General features: G+C 38.8%; 2 protein-coding genes across 3 annotated transcripts in view; both read right to left on the reverse strand.

Moving 5' to 3' along the window:
* LOC139130144 (uncharacterized) overlaps positions 1–16,008 on the reverse strand; it is a 483,832-nt gene that overhangs the window by 137,631 nt on the left and 330,193 nt on the right. The gene's annotated exons all lie outside the window — the stretch shown is intronic.
* On the reverse strand, positions 11,005–14,204 carry LOC139130262 (uncharacterized). The gene is made up of 3 exons (XM_070696014.1): positions 13,953–14,204; positions 12,098–12,274; positions 11,005–11,675 (listed from the first exon to the last, which is right to left on the reverse strand). The coding sequence occupies exons 1-3, from the start codon at positions 14,173–14,175 to the stop codon at positions 11,005–11,007; spliced, it is 1,071 nt and encodes a 356-aa protein (XP_070552115.1). The 5' UTR covers positions 14,176–14,204.

A 16,008-nucleotide genomic window follows, 5' to 3' on the forward strand; every position in this document is an offset into this window, starting at 1 on the left:
TGTTTAGCTCGCTTGACTCTGATGATTATGTCGACTTCTCTTTTAGCTGCTGGTGGCTGATCTAACTCGAACACGATTGGAACTAATTTGGGGTAATTTGATCTTCATACTTTTCAAATTTCTCAAAGTGTTTGGTATACACTGAAAGATCCGAGGTGCAAACTTTTTATAGACTACCCCTCGCTACGTATTTAAGTGTTGCGAGTGTAGCGAAGGCTAGGAAAAAGTCTAATTACAGTGAAATACATCAATGAGCGGCGTGTTTAAGATGGGACTATTTTCACATAGAGTGTCTGGTATGGAACAGTTCGATCTTCCCATTGATTTACATATCGTGAAAATTATTCTTTCATAAGAAAAGAAAATCGAGAGTAGTAAAAGAGAGAGGGTGCCGGAACTTTTTTAAAGGTTGCCAGGGACCCCTAAGGATGATGCAAAAACTATACTACGGTACGTTGGCGATGGATGGAAGTTTAAAAACATGATTATATAGGAAAATGAGAGCAACTTTACACATCGTTTTCTACCTTTGATAGTGATGCGGAATATTGAATCGATCAATGCGGTTTAATGATATGGAGAAACATGGCGAAGCACCGGTGAATCGATAGTGCTTTGACCCTGTCATTGTAGTGATATCGCCCTCTATGGCAAGGTTTTGGCTGTCAGCCTCGTTCTTGTGTTGACAAGCATGGCATGGCCAGCTTGCAAATAAAGTTCATGTGTTCCCGTTAGTTCCTCGTCGTGTCATTGCTGCCAATAATCAAACATGGTGTCAGTAGTGGGATCTTGAAAGAATCACGGCAGCGTTTTAAGTCCATACACCAGACATATTCGACTTTTCGAAGCCAAGTGAATGGCCGAAATGGATTCAACGATTCGACCGCTTCAGCATTGCATCAGGTCTGTCAACAAAGGATAGGTCACTCAAAGTAAACACCCTCCTGTATACGATGGGAAGCAAAGCGGATGAAATTCTGCCGTCTTTTGGACTGACAGATGAGGAACTCAAAAACCTTCAAACTGTTAAAAGTAAGTTCGAAGACTACTTTATCGTCCGCCGAATTGTCATTTTTGAATGGGCAAAATTCAACAACCGTAAACAAGAACAAGGCGAATCAGTGGATAGCTTCATCACGGCAGTCGACCAAGCACGTCAAAGTGAGGCTGTGAAAAGCCAACAGCATGCCATTCGAATCCCAACCAGCGTCAGCAACGACAATATGGATGCAGTCAAGTCGGGCAAACGACGAAACCAACGACGCAGTCAACAAATGAAGGGAAACGAATTTCATCAAAAATTCAAAAGCACCAGTAATAAGGGCACCATGGGAAGATCGAGCAGTCAGCAGAACAACAAATACAGTTCCGACTCCAGATGTTCATGGTGTGGAAACCAACCAAACCACAACAGAGCGAACTGTCCAGCGAAGGGCGCCACGTGCAACGCATGCTCAAAGGTTGGTCACTTTGCAAAAGTTTGCAGGTGTAAGGCAGTCAAAGCCGACCCAAACAAATGAATGTTCTACAATAGCTGAGATTGACTCAGAATTTTTGGTGTAAGTCAAATCCACAGAAGGCAAACCTTGGATGGTAGATCTAAGACTCTGAGTGCCAATTACACTTCAAGATTGACACGGGTGCAGATGTGACAGCAATACCGGAGAAAACATTCACAGAAATGTTTGACCATCAAAACTCCAGCCCGCAGATAGAGTACTTTATGGACCAGGACAAACCAAGCTGGAGACTATCGGCAAAATTCAAGGAGTACTGCACTTGAATTCAAACCGAAGTGGCCGTAAACACACTGCCCAATCACGTCAAACCATTTATGTTGTGAAACACCTTAGTCAAGCATTACTTGGTAGACCAGCTATCGAAGCACTACACATTTTGTCCAGAGCTAATCTCAGCAGTATCTCTGAGCAACAAGATAAACTCATGAAATACAAAAGCTATTTCCACAGCTATTCACTGGACTGGGCAAACTTGAGGGTAAATATGAAATCAACCTCAAGGATGATGTGAGGCCGTACGCAATTACTACACCCAGACAAGTTCCGCAACCGCTCATGTCAAAGGTCAAGGATGAACTGACACGAATGCAAAACCTTGGGGTAATTAAGCCAATCGATCAGCCAACCGACTGGTGTGCAGGCATGGTTGTTGTTCCAAAAGCAAACTCAGAACTTGTTCGCATATGTGTTGACCTACAAAGACTCAACGAAGCAGTACACCGGGAACTTCATCCCATACCTTCAGTCGACCAAACTCTGGCCCAGGTACAGGGAGCCAAGGTATTTTCGAAACTTGACGCAAACAGTTGGTTCTGGCAAATTGATCTAGACAAGAAATCTCAGTTACTCACAACTTTCATGACTCCCTTTGGAAGATTTGCATTCTGCGGGTTACCTTTCGGTATCTCATCAAGAGCCGGAACATTCTCAGAAACGCATGCAACGAATCCTCGAAGGCTTAGAAGGAGTAGTATGTGAAATGGATGATATCCTTATCTTCGGAGAAAATCAGATGCAGCACGACAAACGTCTGACGGATGTTCTGCACAGATTAGAGAAATCTGGTCTAACTTTAAATCCAGACAAATGTGTGTTTTCAGTTCGTTCAGTGAGATTTGTTGGCTATATCATCAGTGAAAATGGCATCAGTGCTGACCCTCTCAAAGTTAAGGCAATCATCAAATGGATAAACCTAACAACATCACTGAACTGAGAAGATTCCTGGGAATGGCAAACTAACTGAGCAAATTCACACTTGACTTGGCAGAGACTTAAAGCCCCTCAGAGACCTTTTGATCAAAGGAAAATGCATGGCACTGGTCTGATGCGCAAGACGAGGCATTTTCAAAGTAAAATCATTGCTTAGTTCGACACCGGTACTCACCATGTACAAACTACAGTCTGAGACGTTACTCTCTGCAGATGCGTCAGCATATGGCCTTGGTGCAGTTTTGGCACACAAACAGACCAACGGACATTGGAGACCTGTAGCTTATGCGTCACGAGCTATGTCAGCACAGAACAAAGGTACGCACAAATAGAGAAAGAAGCACATGCTATTACATGGGCATGTCACGCTTCAACAACTACCTACAGGTACTACACTTCCATATTGAAACTGATCACAAACCATTCGTACCCTTGCTTGGGACGAAGAATTTGGTACCTCCAAGAGTCCAGCGTTTCTGCCTCAGACTGATGAGATACTCATACACAATATCACATGTACCAGGTAGAAATAAAACAACAGTCGATGCTCTCTCACATGCGCCGATCAAATCATCACCATCAACAAAGGATTTTGCACTCCAAGAGGAGACTGCAGCTTATGTAAATGCTGTATACCAAGGAATACCAGCATCATCATCACGCATTGAACAAATCGGCAAATGTCAATCAAACGACCCTGCTTGTCAGCTGATCACACCCTACATCAAAGCTGGATGGCCAGAATGGTCGAAATAGCCCCAATCGCGAAACTATATTGGCATGTCAGAGGAGTATTAACCTCTCATGATGGACTGCTTGTGAAAGGAAGTAGACTAGTAATTCCAAAGGAGATGCAAGGTGAATTACTACAAATAATTCAAAAGGTCACCAAGGCATATCAAAATGTCGTGCTCATGCAAAATCTGCAATATGGTGGCCAGGACTCAGTCGCAAAATTATCGACTTGGTGAAAAGCTGTGACACATGTGTGAAAAGTCAGAAAGATCGAGCTGAACCATTAATTCCTACCGAACTCCCACAATGTCCATGGCAAAGAGTTGCCACTGATCTTCTTGTATTTAATAGATCAACGTACCTCATACTTGTGGACTTTTATTCTCGCTATGATGTGGAGTTGTCAAAACTCAACTCTATGTCTTCATTCACAGTCATCAGATGTATGAAATCTATCTTCGCATGCAACGGTGTACCAGAAACTGTAATGTCACACAATGGCCCACAGTACGCATTAGAAGAGTTCAAGCAATTCGCAATAGACTATGACTTTGCACACGTAACCAGTAGTCCACACTACCCTCAGTCAAATGGAGCAACCGAAAGAGCTGTACAAACAGTCAAGAAGTTGCTGAAAACAGTGGATGATCTGCCTAAGGCTTTATTGGCTTATCGCTCGACACCACTGGAAAACGGATACTCACCAGCAGAGCTATTGTTCAACAGGAGAATACGTAGCACTGTACCAATCCTACCTGAGAAATTGAAACCATACCTCCCCAATAATGATGCATTACGAGCAAAGGAGTCGTCGATGAGAAACCGTCAGAAACGCAACTTCGACATTCGTCATCGCGTCCAGGAGCGTAAGAGCTTATCACCAGGAGACAAAGTGTATGTAAAGGGAGATAATATACCCGCTACTGTTGTTCGTGCAGCGGGCACCCCGCGTTCGTACATTGTGCAAACACCAAAAGGAACACTTAGACGTAACTGTCGTCACCTGACATATCGGTCACAGCAAAGTAAAGACATAAAACTATCTCCGCATGCAGATACCAGAGGAAATACGGACATTCCACAAAATATTCCACTCAGAGCGCTCAAACAGGACATTCCACACAAACCACAGGAGATTGGAGAGGAAGCTACTGCCAGTGAAAATGTTGCACCTGCACAACCGCTTATGCAGGAAACTAATGAACCCTACATGACTCGTTCAGGAAGAGTTGTAAAACCGCCGAGCAAATTAGACTTGTGATGTTCATGTTGTGCATGCAAGAAAATCACTTTAAAGGGGAAGTTAACCAAGGATGATTTTTACATACATTAGGGGATGCTCGCATCTAAAAAACAGTGCACTTTTTTGGGCTCTTTCTGCACTGATAATATGCAATCTAAAGTAGTTATATCAGATATAATCAGAAATTACATAACGCTTAGTCAACAACTTCAGATACCAATAGCTTGGCCGGTACTACTTTATGCCAAGTAGCTTCAGCTCTTTTCTTATTTTAACCTCTCTGCTTGACTTTGAACATACAAATTAGAGAGTGATTGTAGGGGTAACTAAGACCACAGTTACTCTATCCCATTGTGTGCATGTATATCAAATTAGCAAATCAGAATTGAAATTGGTCTTGCATGGTAGTTCCAATCATAGACCCTTGTTTTTCTTGAGGGTCTATGTTCAAATTCACAAATAAAAATTATTTTGGGAATGTATGCACCTATTGTAATATTCTGAGACAAGCGCAGTTGACAAAGAAGCTAGCTTTGTTAATCTGCAGATTTTGTCCTAGAGATCTCCCAAACACCACACTCACTCATTTTTGTGAAACACACAAACATTGGTTTGATTCACACTTTAAAAAAACATTTATTGCATTACCTGGATTTAAATCAAATCATACAGTACCTGAGATATAAATATGGTGGCATGTTGATATATAATTACAAGCGACCTAATGGCCGATATAGCTCCAATGTGTTTATGTAGAAAATAACTATTTGTGACTCATGTTGATGAAGAAGGTGGAAATCTTTGATAGCTCAATGCAGTGGCCAGAAATAGTGGCTAAAATAGCTGCAAAATTACGTAATTGAAGATTTCACCAAAAGTACTGAGTGAATGTGGAAATTTAAAAATACCTGAGATAAATAAAAATGGACAAATTCAATAAGATTTTACCTGAGTTGCGTAGCAAATGTTAGAGATCACAGACAATACTTGAGTTAAGTAGCACATGCTGGAAATGCAGACAATACCTGAAATAGTTCATACTGGATAAAAACAGACTGACCTGAGTTAAGTAGAGCAAAGTATCTTGGAAATGCAGACAATACCTGAGATAAGTAATAATAAAGGACAAAACAAAATAGACTCTATTGACGTAAGTTGAAAAGGGAAATAGCAATAAAAATAAAACCTGAGATAAGTAAGAAATGACAAATTCTGAGCATGAAGGAATAAATATTGTATGAACATTAAACCTATACTTGTCCAGTTATAATTCACTACATTGCAAGGATTTGCTTAGATACCCAAATAATGATGAAATTTCTTATTCAGGTGATTACTGTTGTAAAATCTGTCTATAAAGTTGCACATGGATGAATGTAAATTCACATAAAACCATATTATGACATTGTCTACTACTAAATATTTGAAATGTAGAAATTAATGTAGTACTGTGTAGCAAATTGTAAAAATTGCATTAACAAAAACCAAGATAGCATGGAAAATCATTTTGAAAGTTCTAACATGATCTAAAAAAGTTAAAAAGTAACAGTGCTTGCTATACGTTAGTGCAGACCTAATTTTTTTAAAAAATAAATTACATGTGCATAAGTTCCTGCAAGCAAACAGATCCCATACAACCTGTCCCTTCAAAAGAGTTTTACTTATAAATCAATGCATTTTTGCATTTCTTGGTGTGTAGCCAAAACAGAAAAAATATTATGTCACAAAGTGTGACAAATTCATCTTACTTTTATTAAAATCAAGGAAAATAAAATACAGTTCACATTTGACTGTAAAGAGTACACTGCTGGTGTGCTTCAAGGTATACCCAGTTACTCATCCTAGACCATGTTTCTGTATGTGAATATGTATATATCAATTTGCCAAATTTTGTAATTTTTGATTGGCTACAGCAAAGACAATTACATTGTTATAGTTCAACAAAAGTACAACAACAACCCAGTTGTATATACTTCTAACCTAGAAAATTACAAATGCTACCTGATATCTATCAGGACAATGATAGATCAAAAAGATTGAAGTTGAATCTTCAGAATGTTATGCTGAGTTAGTTGATAAAACTTTCAAATTGCAAAAATCATCATTTTTTCAAAAAATTCGCTTGGTAGTTTTGTGCGGTATCGCAACAAAATAAACCATCATGACATTGACCATTGACAGATTGATGTATATCACTTTTCCAGTAGACCATGAGAGTCATATAGAGTTCGAAAAAAGGAAGTAGCTATGCGAGTATTTTTTTAACTTTGTAATGTATAAAACTGTAGTAGAATTGTTGCAAGCCATGAGAGAATTGTTCCATTGCCAATAAGCATGTTCTCAAATGCATATATGTGCATATACGTGTACATACACATACAAAACAGAATACTAACTTAAAAAAGCAAAGTCTATTTCTATCACCAAGTAATTTTACATATGTCTGAGCATGTAGGTGCTTCTTCTGAACCACTGTACACCATTTGTTGTAAACTAATAGGATTGCATTGCTTTGTACATGTATGTGGAAAACAAAGGATTTTAATAGGAAAACAAACAATTAAAATTTACACTACTTACCAGGGCACTAGATTTGAAAAAGTGTCACTGCATAATTTTTTTGTACATAGGGATAATAACTGACTCATGGGGGCATTTAATGGTAATTCCTTCATTTCTTCTACAGACTTTTTTCCGCCACCACATTCTTTGTATTTCAATTTTCCTCTGCAGAGAGGTTTTTCCAATCTTTGAACACTTTCTTAAAAAGCTGTCTTGACCCACAAAATGTTGACTTATTTTTTTGTCTTTTCATAATTTCTGCTCTTCCTAAATGCAAGTACTGTGCTGGATTACGGGGTACACGTTTAAACTTTTGAATCTTTTGAGAAAACCTTCCTTCCTGCAATCTTCTTTCTTAGACAATTTCTTCCTGCGATCTCTACATGATAACATTGTCTTTGTTCGTCTAAAATGTTGGTCATATCAGGATACCTGGACTGAAGGTGTTCCCTTAGCCAGTGAAGTAATATCAAATAAATATTGTGTAAAAGGCAGTCGCAAGTTCCCATTGATACTTTCAAAAATGAAAGATGCGTCTAATATGATATGTTTCCTACGCATGGCAACTTTTAATGCAGCAGGCATGTTCTTGAAAGTGAAAGAAGATTTATTGACCAATACATGGTATGTTTTTGTTGATCGTCCCTTTGCTTTCCACTGGGAAGTGACTTCGAACAACTCCACCATGTCTCACAATTAATTCTCTGAAAGACTTTTGAGTGAATTTTTGGGTGCCATGCTTTGGAACAGTACCAACAATAACAAATCCTATATTTTGGAAAATTGGCAGAATTCCACCTTTTGCACCCGACGTTTGGCAATCTTTGAGGTCAATACCTTGTTTCACTTTTTTTTACTAAACACCTTTAAAGACTTTTTGTACAACCGTGGCAGCAGTATGTTGTTGGCAGTATCTATAGAATGTTTCATTCACCGAGTGATCTGTTGAAGTTTGTATTTGATATGACAATTTTTTCCAAATATGGAAAAAAGTAGAGTAAATGGGGTCATTCTGCTTAGAAGTCCCACCATGTCTTGTGGTATGTTGAAAATAGAATCGTGCATGCTGATAATTAGTGTGCTCACCACCCTGAGACTGAAATCGTCCTAGTGGAAATGGTAAATCTTGCATCAACTGTGGTACAATATCTATGAATTTTATCATGTATGGAGTCAAATTATGATAACCATAATGACAACAGAATAACTGATAAAATTTCTCAGCATGTACTGTGTAGTTTTTCAGATCTGAGCTATCATATCCAAATTTATAATCCTCAACTCTGAGAGAGCCTTCAGGTTTGCCAGGAAGGATTTTAGGCTGGGAATCAGAATTTGCAATACTGAACATTTGATAAAAGCTGCACCAAATATTTTTCACAATTTCAAATTCTGAATATTTATCTTCAGTCATACCAATGAAATCTTTCACCGTCTGAACCAAAGGTAAGACAATAACCTTTTGTGTATCAAGGACACCCTTAAGTGGGTGTGGGTACTTATTTTCAAGACCAGATGGGGAGGGCTTAACAGTGACTTTGCATGAGTTGCATTAAGAGTTATGGGCTCCGCGTCACCTTTAATATTGAAATAAATTTTAAAATTACTATTGCATACACCTCTTCTACTTATGTTTTGTTCAAGAAGCAGTATTTTATCACTAACAATCTCTTGTGGTCGAAGCGTTTTCATATGTCCTGTTGTGTGCCACTTGATATTATGTTCTGGGTTACTACCAGGGTGAGTAATTTTTCTGCACACCTTGCCAACCCATGCAATGTACACATGACAGTATTATCAATTGAAATACTGGTAACAAGGAATTTGGATGCTGTCTGGCAATAGGCTGGACAAATTTTCCATTACTGATCTGACAGTTGGATGTCTCCGGAGGATTAAGTTCTAAATGTGACCATAAACTGAAGAATTGAGACCAAGGATTATTATGGGTAGATGCAGTATAGTGAACACCAGCAGTTGGAAGCTGTGTGTCATGCAAATAATTTGACAGTGCTGGTTTAGAGGATTGTCTGTCAGTGTGATTGCTACTATAACTTGCCATTCTGACACAAAAACTGCTATCTGATAATGGAGAAGCTTGACCAGTTAAATCTATTACAGTTTCTTTCAAAGACTGTCTCTGATATACTAAGATTTGCAGTGCCGGATGATTTGTACCTGTTCTGTGTTCTGTGGATGCAATTCTGTCATCTTTATATACAGCGCTAGAAAAAAGTACTATAGGATGGTTTGGCACGACTCATGTCATGATATCCAAGACAAAGTACCTATTACTTGCATTAATAATTGACCAGAAATGACCAGGTACTAAAGGAACAGCCCCTGTGAGTTGATATTGCATGTTGAAAAAAGTACTCAATTCAGGAATTACTATTAGGGGACTCTGTACATTCTTTCCATCTAAATCACCTAATTCAATAATGTAAAAAAGTGGTAGTGCAACCGATCCTCTACTGACAACTATATTATTACTACATTTCTCACATCCACGCCCGTGTAACCTATTTAATGACTCTCTGATTGTCTCTGTAACCATCAGTGGTAAACTACCATATGAATTTTGACCTACAGGATAAGTTAAGGTCAAACAGCCAAAATTCTTTTCAAATGACTACTCATGCCTACATATTGTACACTTAAGGGTTAGTGACACAGATGTAGTAAATACATTGGTATAATCATTGCTAGTTAAAGCATTAAATGCAGCAAAACATTCTGCATCGTTTCTTCCAAAGGGACGGATGCATCTGGATATTTTCAACAAGCAATCCCAAACTGGCTTTCTAGCCCCTCTCAGCTGTTGCCGAGTAAGTATCTTTTCACGTAATCTACACATTCTTGGCAACATAGGGTAGACCTGTTTGCAAAGAATGAATAACCTGACTTTTACGATACATTGCAAAACAATAAACTTCCAAGAAGCTGTCAATGGCACAGCTGAACTTGCCTGTACCAGATTTACACTCATTAAGAATGGAACAATTCTCATCATGTCATAAACAATAAAACATAAAATTACAGTGCATAAGTATGGCCACTTTCACACGTAAACATTTTGTAACCGACAAAATAAACTGCCTGGGCCAGATTTTGTCACCAACAACCTATAGGCAAACTGACTTGAAGGAAACTTCAGATGCAGAAACAATGAAACAATGTTTTTGTAATGACGGAATTTGAAAGTTTACATTTCCCTGAGATGAATCTGCAGACAAAGGCCATATGTTCCTGCAATATATATGATGGTTCACAAGGTCTAATTTAGTCCAAATGGAAGCTTAAATTTTCCGCAAGAAAGTACAGAACATATATGGAATCCCATAGAAATACTACTATGCTTTTTGAATAAAACTTATGTGTAATACCGTATTTGAGTGATTATTATTACACTCCAACAGTACCATATCAGCAGTTTATTGTGCCGATTACAGTTTGACAATGCCTGAAAAATCGCCTCCTAAATAAGCTTCAATGTAACACTACAGAGCAGATTTTGCCTAGTCATAAACTGCATCTACACATACATTCCGACTTACTTGAATTACTCTGCCTCCTGTGTTGTCAACTCTCTACTGAGATCACACATCACTGTATTGCGGTAGTTGTCAGAAAATGGTTGCGACATATAGCACTCCTCAGCTGCAATGGAATCATGTTTGCTGATGTCTTGACGATTTTCAATTTGATGATGTAGTAGAAGAAATGTTCCAATGGCTACACATCCCAACCTCTACATAGCAATTGGTCTAATCTATGAATTGAGTTTGATACATAGTCTAGTACATTTGCATAGTTTGGTGCTGCTAGATGTAAAGCAGGTAAGTCAGTGGTGGGATAACACAGGCCTAGGTTCACTGTCTTTTTCATTGACTTGCTTTTCATACACGCCCATGCCTCAGATCGTATTTGTACCGCCAGATGGTGTCTTCTAACATAACTTGAATATGTGTTGTCGTCTTCCTTCTGCAATGCGTCCATAACTGTGATTGCTGCTCTCCTCTTAACTTCTGCAGCTACAGCAGCAAGACTGTGTACTGCCACATTTGTATCAGGTATAATAACCCTTGAAGCAGGTATAGAGATCGTGGATTCCTTGCACACGGTAGAGTTGTATATAATATAGCCACGGCAGATAGGATCAGTTCCATTTGTGATTATAGATTCACATAAAAATCTGACCCCCAATGCGCTGTACACCTTTCCACACTGTATAACAACACCATTTTCACTGATCACTGCTTCCAGCGGAAGATTATCACGAACTCTTGCTGACATGTGATCATAAAGAAATCCACTGTGTCTCACATCCTCCCTTGCAACACTGGGCTGTGAAACACGTTTTCGCTTTCTTCTTTGCACTCTCTTCTCAGGATCAGCCACTTCAACTACGGACCAAATGTATAACAAAAAATATTAAATAACTTACAGGTATTTGCTTGCCATGAAAATAAGACCTTTTACTTGTCACAGCATTTATCTTTCACAAAATAATAATTACAAGAAACTGTGACAGGATTCTCGGACACCTGTACAATCACAATAACAATTATTCATTGACCATTTCAATTGGAATCCATGAAAATCTTTACCTTCCACAAAATAATAATTAACAAAAACTGAGACAGGTTTCCTGTACAAAGTCCCCTGACTAATAATTTTTTTCTGATGATTTCAACTGCAAATACATGAAGATGAAGATATAAAATAGAAGCGAAATTAATGTTTTGACACTAAGGCAAAGATGTGGCTATTAAGTATTCTGAGACCTATGACTGATATATGCACAGCAAAATATTAGAAAACATACCTTGCAAAGAGCGAATGTCTGAGGACTGAATTATTTCTCCATCAGTTGACAGAATCTGCTTTCTGATAGGGTCAACAATGTCAATCACAATAGGCTGATTGTTCCAATAGACTACATCACCACCAATCAATTTTGATGTGATATCAGTTCCACGTCTAACTCTACATCTCTTTGTACCTGTAGGTAAACATCCTTTCATTAAAAGAAGAAATTGCTATATACACAAACATTCTAAATACAATTTGTATGTCATAAAAATTACTCTATATTCTTTAATGCATTTAAAATAATGATTAAATATGATTACATTTATCGTAGTTCACAAAGAACCTTGAGTATGGGATATGAAAAATTCGTACGTTTAGAAGCTCACATAACGGATTGATTCATTTAACCTGACGATCGTTTTTGAAGTCACTTCTTAGGTCCGCTCGTATTTTGACTCAAGGTGATAATCGACATTTACCTCCAGCTTTACGTACTAAAATTCAAACTGTAATAAACCGAGACGTTTTTCGTGAGAAAAACTCAGGCCACTGCCTTCGAACAGTTTAAACCCACGTAATTATCGTCCTCTTGTTCCTTGGTGCGCTTTTAAAACCCACGATTGTACAGCAAAGTTTGACCTCGCCTTCGCATCTTCCATTGTTTCCGCCATTTTGAATATAGCTTATGAGGACCGATAGGGATAGTACGCACGTTTTCATTGGTAGATATCAAGGTCACCACATAAGGGTGGCAATTGCAGTAGCTAATAGAATCGTCCATTGCAATGGTTCTACTCCGGAATAAAAAGGACGCGATGCATTCTACAGATTCAAGGTTTACAGACTCAGGACGCCAAATAATCACGTGATGCGGTACAAAACAAACCCGCATGTGTACTAACGCGTATGGAAATACACGTACGTGTATGCGTGTTTGCGCACATGGCTTTGTTTGTACCGTGGTCGATTCGAATTCCGGGTTTGGCCTATTCAGATTTTCATTCAGGCAATACACGCAGACGTGTTACAAAGCAATTGAATTGCAGTCGCCGTTGAATAGTTTGATAACACAGCTTGTAATACTGGTCCGTAGCATTTCTGAAGGTAAAAATTACTTTAGCAATTGAAGAGTCCCTAAAAGTAGCCGGCGAAACTGTTAGAGTTACCGGTCAATTTCGCCGGCCGCCGATAAGATTATACGATCGAAGATGTTCACATGCACAGCGCGCAGCGTGGCACATAAAAAATTGCAGATCATCGAAAAGCAGACACGTGACCAGATTAGCGCTGTGAAAACAAACACGTACGGCTTACCATATTACTGATCATGCAAATGGTTGAATACGGGCTTGTCTCACACTTTTAAAGAATTTAACGCTAGACCACGTTGTACAAAGAGATGAAACTAATTTACAGGCTCACAGACTCAAGTCAGCATGCACAATGGACGACCTCTGTGCCTGAATGCGTTACGCTGCGCCTCTGGAGATCGGATCAGCAGAGGGTGAACGCCCTGCTAAACAAACATCCACAGATATAGATGGCATGTGCTCTGATAGCTGAGCGAAGGCATTTCGTTTATAATTTCGTTCATCTGACATGAAAATTGCAAGATTTAGTTTACGATACAAGTAAAATTACCATTCTATGAGCAGTTTGATGACAATTAGCAGACAAATGTGTTAAACTTCACAACTAACATGAGTAGCCTACCATGACGTGTACCGTATGCTAATTTAACACGTGACTCAGACGGAACTAATACAGTCGGCATCTCGTATATTTCGCTTACTTCTATACTATTCCAACGAAACTTTAAAGAAGAAATTCCTCTTAAAACCCTCGTGTATGAATAAAAATGTACTTACCCTCAATAACAGGAGACTTTGGTCTGACCATGTCTGGTGATACGGTCAAATCAAACCGTTTTGACCACCCCGGAAAGGTAACTTTGATATTACCATCTTCGTGAAGCTCTAGGACTTTAGCTCTTGACCAGCGACCTACAGAGTCCACTGCTTCAATGTCATTCCCTCGTTCAAGTGTGAAAGTGGCCATACTTATGCGATGTTGAAAGTTCAAGTCAGACATGCAGTTTGACGAGTGGAAATAGCGTGCAAGCAGGACAGCGGCCAACCGTTCAATGCCAATTTGAAATAGGCGTGATCATCTCTCGATGGGTAGCTTTTATTCATACGCGTCAATGTATTGTACAGTGAAGCGGCACAAACTTAGTATCGTGGAAACCTTGACAGTATTATCATTTCAGGACATCGAAATTTGTTCCTAGTTTTATTAATTTGAACTAAAATGTGGCTTGTAGTATATTTATAGGTCCTATTCTGTGAAAATTAGGATATAATGTTCAAAGAATTAAAGGCGAACGATTATCTGTATGAGTGAAGTGTGTAAGGCAAAATCTCTCCCCGCACACTGGCTTTAATCGCTATCTCTAATCACATTTTGCAAACAGCTTACGAGATGGCAAATAACTTTAATTAGAAGCTCCATACCCGTTGAAAAGCCCATTTGCCAGGGTGAATTTGCTTGAATATGCACTGTGTTTAGATGGGAACGTCCCTTCATGTATGTGCTAGCTTTGTGGTCACTTACACTGGAAAAGCTATTTTCGCCATTTATAACTCGCAAGATTTTTTACAAAAACGATAGAAATAGTACAGGAAGTTGCCCATGTAATTTGAATCATGGGAAAAAAGCGCCAAGCTTGGAGCTTGCATTATGTGATATGGAAGGGACCATTTTCCAATGGGTATGGCATTGTCTACTCAAGTAGTAATATATATGTGTACAACTGGGATAATTTACCTGAAAAAGCTACAGGGAGGAGAGGAAAATTCCCCTCCCTGTAGCCCCCTTCAATAAAGGAACATGTCGCTACATGTCAGTGCAGTAACCATAGCAACCCTTTGGAATTTCCACTGATGCGGGTGGTGATCTAAAAATAATTTAGTGGGGAATTCCGTGGTATGTAGCAACTCCCTATCGAAACGGTTCTGTAAGGGCTATTTATAAACTGTTTCCAAACGACGTATTGTAAGTGACGTGACATGTATAGACATGTACGTCTACATCTATCTAAAGGGGAATTCCGTGGGAAATTATGTGTGAGTCATCACCATCAAACTAGTCTATATAAAGGGGAATTCTGTGGGAAATTACGTGTGAATCATCACCATCAAACTAGTCTATATAAAGGGGAATTCCGTGGGAAATTAGGTGTGAGTCATCACCATTCAAATTAGTCTATATAAAGGGTTACGGAACAAGTGTTGTCAGTCAGTCGACGGAAGCACACACTAACGTAAGTAACGTAAGTAGCTACCTCTTCAGAACCGGAGTCTAGCTGATGAATATAGATGTGAATTTTTCCTACGGCATGACTGAGGTCTGCAGTTTCTACGGAATTTTTTCTGAACTCGGGAGTCAACTAAAATAGTATAGACTTTAATCTACTATTCTCAACGGAGACCATTGCATCACTGATAACATAAACATGAGCAAATATATTATCATCTCGAACGTCGACACCCTTCACTGATGTATCCATTTTTATTATTTCAAGTTGTATACCATCTTTTGTGTTCATTACTCTTAATCCATTTCCATGAAATTCAATATCTTTAAAACTACGCAGATCGATAAACAGACAGAATTTATTCTTCAAATAATCGACTCATCTATATCAATTTCACACCAATCTTTATCTTCAGCAAAATACCGTCGTGTTTCTGTCAAAATTGTCTTGGTATCATCTTCTGAGCGTATATTTTGTTCGCAATGCCTTCAATCATTACAGACACAGATTCAATGGATGGATTAAAGAAAAGTTCACTGTTCAGTTCTGACTGATTCTGATTTTTAGTGAAGAGTATCACGATACCTCTCATGCTACGTCGTGGTACA

The sequence above is a fragment of the Ptychodera flava genome, chromosome 3 (genome assembly GCF_041260155.1).
Source record: "Ptychodera flava strain L36383 chromosome 3, AS_Pfla_20210202, whole genome shotgun sequence".
NCBI classification, from domain to species: Eukaryota; Metazoa; Hemichordata; class Enteropneusta; family Ptychoderidae; genus Ptychodera; species Ptychodera flava.

What these genes read in the sequence shown, in the direction of transcription:
- LOC139130262 (XM_070696014.1), bottom strand. Translation starts at nt 14,175, where the DNA reads ATGTCTGACTTGAACTTTCAACATCGCATAAGTATGGCCACTTTCACA. An exon ending in AAAGTCTCCTGTTATTGAGG is followed by an intron (nt 12,275 to 13,952) that starts GTAAGTACATTT and finishes GTTTACCTACAG; the next exon opens with GTACAAAGAGATGTAGAGTT. An exon ending in AGACATTCGCTCTTTGCAAG is followed by an intron (nt 11,676 to 12,097) that starts GTATGTTTTCTA and finishes TTTGGTCCGTAG; the next exon opens with TTGAAGTGGCTGATCCTGAG.